Source organism: Neomonachus schauinslandi, chromosome 4 (genome assembly GCF_002201575.2).
Source record: "Neomonachus schauinslandi chromosome 4, ASM220157v2, whole genome shotgun sequence".
Taxonomy (NCBI): Eukaryota; Metazoa; Chordata; class Mammalia; order Carnivora; family Phocidae; genus Neomonachus; species Neomonachus schauinslandi.
This window is the reverse complement of record NC_058406.1, coordinates 28,430,986-28,438,376: the sequence shown is the minus strand read 5'-3', so window position 1 is coordinate 28,438,376 and position 7,391 is coordinate 28,430,986. Positions and strand designations below refer to the sequence as shown.

Here is a 7,391-nt window from a genome sequence, read left to right as displayed (position 1 = left end):
TACCAACTCCCAACGCTGGGGGTGGAGGGGGAGGGGAAAATCGAGCGTGAGAAGAATGAGGATGGAAAGAGGTGGCGGTGTAAGAGCCCTTCTTCAGGTAGATCTGATTTCAAAGACCCCGCCTGTATCCAAGAACCTGCCGGACGCCCCACCTCCTTCTGCTTCCTCAGCTGGCTTCAGCTCCGGCGGTGTCCGAGCCCCAGCCCCTCCTGATGACCTTTCTTTCTACCGGCAAAGGAGTCCAACTCCTCCCAGCCACTCTTATTGCTGCTGTCCAGCAAGTATGTCTGTAAGCGAGCAAGTGTGCATATACACATACTGGACGTGTGTACACACACACACACACAGACACAGAAATGACACATGAAAGCGGCTTGTAAGTGACCAGTATTATACGACGTCACGAATTTTCATTATTCTCGGTGCTCAAGGAGGTATGGACTGTGGCAGAGACAGAGATTCACCCAGATATTTTCAGCACAAAGCATGGCACTCAGGGAGGGTTGGTTGGAAGGCTAAAGAACACAGATATACAAAACGCACAGTCAAGCCACGCAGGTCATGTAGACACAGGACTCATTCATTTTCAAGGGTTCTCCAGCTACTTTAGCGTCCAAAAGCAGAGGAGTTGGGTCCCCCAAGAAAAGAGCCCTGAAAAGCTACAAGGTGGGTGGAGCTTTGCTTGCTCAAGTTCAGCCCAGATGGTGGCGCTCAATAGCCGCCTCCCTCGTCCTGGAGGGCTTCAGCCCTTCCCACCACCAAAGCCTTAAACCCTCAGCTTGCACATAAATGACCTTCACTAGATAGAGGTCGTGTTCCACGTTTCCTTGCAGCTTCTCCAGCGCTGGTTGAACTCTGTGAGGATTGGTCCGCCTCTCTCGCAGACGCCTCGGAGTCCCCGCCGCTGAGCTCCTCACCAGTCCCCTGGGATGGGCGGAGACGGATTATCAAAGGGGGGAACTCCAGGATCTGAGCAGACCGGGGAAAAGGGTAGTTGTGCAGAATGCTGCCTGTGTCCTGGCAGCAAGAGCAAGAACCTGAAGAACCAATCGTTCATGCAAAATCTACTACCAACCCCATCCTGGCGTCCACATGTTTTCCCAATCTCGGAAGCGTTGCTGATAGGGTGGGACTCCGTCTCCCACTTTGCTCTCCCTTCTCGAGTAGCTCCCAGGGTCGGGCTTAGCCCCTTCCTTCCTCCAGCCGGTGTGTGTGTGTGTGTGTGTGTGTGTTTTGTGTGAGGAGGGCGGGGAGAGAAGGGGGCGGGATCCAGCCAGGAGACGCCAGGAGCCGCAGACATAGGAAGAAGCCAAGTGCTGGGAGACAGAGCTCCCCAGAGCTTGGGGTCAGGACGTCAGGCTTCAAAATCCCTTGCAAGTCCTGGGAACAAGGGAGCTTCCCGGCTAGCTCAGAGGCTGCAAGTGTCGCTGCCTCCCGAGGGTCACCCCTCCTTAAGCCACGCCCACGTGTCTACTTCCCGGGAATGAGAGGCTAAGGTTTTGCGCTCTGGGCCATCGTCGACGGCTCATCCTCCTCCCCAGGAGCCAGGCCAGCGCTCAGCGCTGCCCCACCCCCACGTTTGGAGATTGGCGGGACCCCTTCCTTCCCCCCTCCATTTCGCTGTTCCGCCCCTGGCCTATGAAACTCCACCCCTCCGCCTTCTGCTGGCGAGGATTGGTGAACCTCCCGCGGCGGTGCCTAGTGATTGGTTCCCATGGATGACGGTAACCAGCGAGATCCCGCCCCCAGCAGGCGCTAGGGTCTGGGGGCACTGCTCAGCGGTGCTGGGGCTGGCGCGGCTTGAGCCGCCGCCGCACTGACTGCGCGGTCTGCGGACCATGGAGACCGGCGCCGGCCCACATCCGCTGCGCCTGTTGGTCTGCCTGATGCCGCTCTGTCTGGCGTTGCTTTTGGGACCAGGGAGGCCCGGGACCGCCGAGGAAGGTGAGGAGACTGGTGGCTGTTCTTGGAGCCGGGATGCCAGAAGATAAGGGGCTGGAGAACTGGGGTTCTGAGGAAAGGAGTCGTATAGAGAGACTGGAGTCTGCACTGGGGTTTGAAGCCAGCGGGCAGCGGGAAGCAAAGAACTAAAGAGACAGAGAAAAAGGTAGCTAAGCAATGGAAAAGAGAGGGGCATTGAGGAGATCGGGCTGGAGACCTGGGAGGCTGGGGAAGAAAGAGCCCAGGAACCGTGGGAGCCAGAGGCAGCGGTTCAGGGGCCAGTGAGACGGACAGGCTGAGCGATTGGAGGGGAGAGGTGTGGGGGTGGGGAGATGAAGAGAGCAGAGGAGACAGGGAGGTGTGGAGGTGAGATCGAAGTACGGGACGACGGGACAGAGCCCGAACCGCGAGGCAGGAGGTGGAGCGCTGGTGGGGAAGGGGTGGCTGCGGCCGAGAGCAGCCCGACGTGCTGGCGAGGGAGCTGTCCGCAGTGCTGAATTCGGAGCGTAGCCTGCCCGACGCGGTCCGCGTTGCTGGGCTTGGGGCTGCCTGAGGTACCAGAGCCCGCGTCTTGCGTCTGATTCTGGATTTGGGGGAGCTGCACACTCATCTGAATCCAGAGGCGTCATATCCAGGTGCAGAATCCCGAGGAGCTGGAATCTGAATCGCTGACCGGGGGGTTGGGGCGCCGGATCTCTGAGGCTTTCCAATATGCTATTCCGAAGTGCTGTCAGTTATACCAAAATCGGGAAGCTGTCTGTGGTCCTGCTTACAGTCGCCCATGCCTCTGGAGCCAACCCTCTTAGAGACCCTTACCTTGGAGCCCCGCCCCCTTGTTTAAGCTCCAGCTTTGTAATCTTCCAAGACTTCAGGATAGCCTGGGCTCCTGTCTCTGAGCTGCTGCTGTGCTGTCCAGACCAGTGCTTCTTTGGGATTGATACTAATAGCAGAGGAGAGAAGAGATTTTTATTTCTCCTGCTGCTGCTGGCAGAGTCTCTCCACTCATTTTTCCCAGAGCCCCTGGGAGTCAAACTGAAAAGGTTCAAGTCTCTTCCATCCCTGGTGACTTCAGAACTCAGAAGAGCCCCTGAGTATGAGTGAATTCAGGATGTATGCAGAAATCCTCTAATATGCTCTGTTCTCCCTCTTCTGGACACTCAGCTATAACTTAGGGAGCCCAGGGAGGCGGGAGGGGGGCTCACTGACACCCCCCTCTCATCTTAGAGCCAGTCTTAGAGTACTTCCATGAACTCTGTGGCAGGCTAAATAATGACTCTCCAAATATGTCTACATCCTAATCCCCAGAACCTGTGAATGTTATTCTAAACGGCAAAAGACTTTGCAGATGTGGGTAGGGATCCTGAGATGGAGAGGTTATCCTGGATTATTTGGATAGCCTCAATGGTTCCTGTAAGAGGGATGCAGACGGAGTCAGAGCCCGAGGAGAAAGCTCCTTGATCACAGAAGGAGATTGGAGAGAAGCACTTTGAAGATGGAGGAGGGGGCCACAAGCCAAGGAATCTAGGTGGCCACAAGAAGCTGAAAAATTCTAGTAGAAAGGGAACCTCTGAACCTACAGATGGAGCCAGTCCTGCTGACACCCCGACTTCAGACCAATGAAGCTGATTTCCAACTTCTGACCTCCAGAACTGTAAAAGAATAAGTTACTGTTATTTGAAGCCGTGGAGTTTGTGACAATTTGTTACAGCAGCTACAGGAAACTTATACAGGCTCCTTCCCTAATCGTTGTGGCTACCTCTTTCTGGACTTGAGCTACTCACACCCCACCCCCTCATGGTAAGGTATGGAGTGGGAAAAATTTGTCTCTGTCCCCTCAGCAAATTTACAGTGAACTCACAAAAGGTTCCCTCCCACCTTCCTGACCTTCCGGTTTTCTGACATCTCTGTTCTTCCTTCTCCCTAGTCATCCTCCTGGATTCCAAAGCCTCCCAGGCTGAGCTGGGCTGGACTGCACTGCCAAGTAATGGGGTAAGTGTAACCTTTCCCTCCCTGTCCCAGGAATCTTCTGGTGGTCTGGGATTCAAATCCTTTAGCTCCTTGTGGTTACAGCAGCATAAAATGCTCCTCAGAGCACGTGGTCTCCAGGAGCACTGGCTTCAAGCCAGAGTGGCCTATTAGAAAACGTTGAGTCTTCAGTCAGTCCAAGAAGAAAAGAAAAGGGGGGCAAAAAAAGATAGTGAGGGGGAAACTGGCAAAATATACGCGTCATCTAGATCAGCCAATGCTGGACAATGCCTTGCACGTAGTAGATCCTCTAAGCAGTGTTGTTGATTGATGGATTGACAGAACAAGCAAGATTTAAAATCCTAAAAGAGGCTTGGAAACTAGGGGTGGGGGTGGGAGATGTGACTGTGTGACTGCAGCCTGGTCACTGAGTGGGCACCTGGTGGGGAGCCAGGAGACTACAGGCACCATTCCCAGTTCTGCTGCTAACTCGACGTTCATATCCAGTCAAATCACTCTCTCTCTCTGGAGCCTCAGTTTCCCCACCTATAAAGTTATGGATTGGGCTCCGTTGTGTCTCTCCAACGTCTCTCCCAGCTCTGCATCTTTTATAATTTCAGGGGCCGGAGGTGGGGGGAGAGAGAATGCGTGATGATGGGGAAGGGGCTTTTCGTCACCGCCAGGGCTCGACCTCCTGGGGGCGCCTTGGCTCTGAGCTTCCCACATCTTTGTTCTCCTCCCCAGTGGGAGGAGATCAGCGGCGTGGACGAGCATGACCGTCCCATCCGCACATATCAGGTGTGCAACGTGCTGGAGCCCAACCAGGACAACTGGTTGCAAACTGGCTGGATCAGCCGTGGCCGCGGGCAGCGCATCTTCGTGGAGCTGCAATTCACGCTGCGCGACTGCAGCAGCATCCCGGGCGCCGCCGGCACCTGCAAGGAGACTTTCAACGTCTACTACCTGGAAACAGAGGCTGACCTGGGCCGCGGGCGCCCCCGCCCAGGTGGCAGCCGGCCCCGCAAGATCGATACAATCGCGGCGGATGAGAGCTTCACGCAGGGCGACCTGGGCGAGCGCAAGATGAAGCTGAACACAGAGGTGCGCGAGATCGGTCCGCTCAGCCGGCGGGGTTTCCACCTGGCCTTTCAGGACGTGGGCGCATGCGTGGCGCTGGTGTCCGTGCGCGTCTACTACAAGCAGTGCCGCGCCACGGTGAGGGGCCTGGCGGCGTTCCAAGCCACCGCAGCCGAGAGCGCCTTCTCCACGCTGGTGGAGGTGACCGGAACGTGCGTGGCGCACTCAGAGGGGGAGCCCGGCAGCCCCCCGCGCATGCACTGTGGCGCCGATGGTGAGTGGCTGGTGCCCCTGGGCCGCTGCAGCTGCAGTGCGGGATTCCAGGAACGTGGTGACATCTGCGAAGGTATTCCGCGGACGAGGGGGTGTGGCGTGGGAGCGTCGCGCGCAGGTGGCAATGGGGAGAGAGCGTGCGGTGGAGGAAAGGGGCAGGAGGGGGAATGGAGAAGCTGTGGGCTGTGGAGCGCAGAGTCCTGACCTTCTGTGGAGCTTTCCAGCGAGTCCGGCCAGGACCGTTGAGGGAAGTTACTGGGAGGTGAATTTGACTTCGTATAAGGGGACATTAGGGGCTTGTATTTCAGGCACTATGATCAGCACCTCACAAAAGACGTCTCCTTTATTCTCGGCAATAAAGTAAGTCGCCAGTATCCCTATTTCGCAGATGAGGAAACGGAGGCTCAGAGGGATTAACATCTCACTTGCAAAGTTAGTAAATGGGCAACCAGGATTTGAATCCAGATTTGTCCAACGGTCAAGTTCTTTCTATTACATCATGCTGCCTCCCTTAGGCATAAGGAAGAATGGTACAGCAACCCACCTCTACTAGCTAATGGATTGTTTACATTATAAAGAGTGAGCACCCTTTCACTGATGATATGCAAATCAGAGGCTGGCAGGGGGATTTTCTTGAGCTGGAGAGAGAGAGATGGGGGGGGGTTGCCCTAGATGACTACTAACATCCCACCCAGCTCTCTGATCTATGAATCACTGTGCCCCCTGAGGGAGACCCTTCATGTGCGGGTCCTGTTGGGTTCTCAGGTCTGTGTGGGCACCAGGACCAGACCTCTCCTTTTCTCCCCGACCTGTGGCTCTGAGGACTGAGGGTAAGGATGGGGTATGGATGCGTGCCCTTAATGTAGAAAGATCAAGTGATGCTTCTTCTAAGCTACAACCTCTTTTGGATGCCGGACAACAGAAATGAGTCAGGCATAGTCTCAGCTCTTCAGAAGCTCTACAGATGAAAAATGTAAAAATTTAAAAATCACAAGGTGATATATGATCTAACAGAGGGATTAATATAGTAGTGGGAAGACAGAGGAAGAAATGACTAAACTTACTCTCTTTCCTTTGTTCAATCGTCCATTCAGTATGAACTGAGAACTTACCAAATGCATTTAGGAGGGTTCATTATATGTATTTAGATGATGTCATCATCTCTTTCCTGGGGGGGGGGGGATCTTGTGGATTAGTAAGGGACTTGGAGGCATGAACCTTCCTGAACTCTCTAAGTAGGGTTAGGATCCACTTCTGCTCTCCAGCACACATGGCAACCTCTACTTCTTGCTTTTTTTTCAAATTGAAGTGTAGTTGACTGCAACCTTGATTTCTGCACTCACTCCATGGTATGCAGTGATCTACTTTTTTTTTTTTAAGATTTTATTTATTCACTTGAGACACAGAGATACAGAGACAGAGAGAGAGCATGAGCAGGGAGAGAGGCAGAGGGAGAGGGAGAAGCAGGCTCCTCGCTGAGCCAGGAGCCCGACGTGGGGCTTGATCCCAGGACCCCGGGATCATGACCTGAGCTGAAGGCAGACGCTTAACCGACTGAGCCACTCAGGCGCCCCTGCAGTGATCTACTTATGTGTGTTTCCACCACTGGACTAGGAACTGACCTCAGGCAATGGCTGCATCAGTCTCAGCAGCCTCAGTGTCCATAACAGTATGTGGTAGGTGCTCAGTGGAAATGTACTGGGTGAAGGAGTGGTTACCATAGCATGTGATACATATCAACAGAGAGTTGAGGAAGCCTGGCAAAGGGAAAAGCCAATTCTAAGGGTGGAGGAAGATGGTGAGAAGGCCTTTCTTCCAGGCCGCTAAAAGCATTCTCAGTTGAGAGATTGTCTGCAGAAACATGGAGGCATGTTTGGGGCTAGGAGCAGAGGGCATTTGGGGGTGTGAGAGGTGATGGGGCTGGAGAGGGGCAGAAATAAATCATCAAGGGCCTTGAACATTAGAATAAAGAGCTTAGACTATGCTGTAGACCGATGTGGAGAATTTGAAGCAGGGATCTGACATGTTCAGATTTATATTTTCACAAGATCACTTGAGCTGTAATTACAAAGAAATGATTGGGGGAAGGAAGGATTAAAGGCCAGAAAAAGATGGCACAGTGGTCCAGAAGAAAG

The 7,391-nt window shown here is 54.1% G+C and overlaps 1 protein-coding gene across 1 annotated transcript in view; it reads left to right on the top strand.

The window, feature by feature from the left end:
• The first annotated feature begins 1,838 nt into the window (after positions 1-1,838).
• The window catches only part of EPHA10 (EPH receptor A10), a 37,557-nt gene continuing 32,004 nt past the window's right edge, over positions 1,839-7,391 (top strand). Inside the window, exons 1-3 of the mRNA XM_021683728.1 lie at positions 1,839-1,944; positions 3,866-3,930; positions 4,651-5,329. Coding sequence (XP_021539403.1) covers positions 1,839-1,944; positions 3,866-3,930; positions 4,651-5,329 — 850 coding nt within the window. The remainder of the gene's footprint in view (positions 1,945-3,865; positions 3,931-4,650; positions 5,330-7,391) is intronic.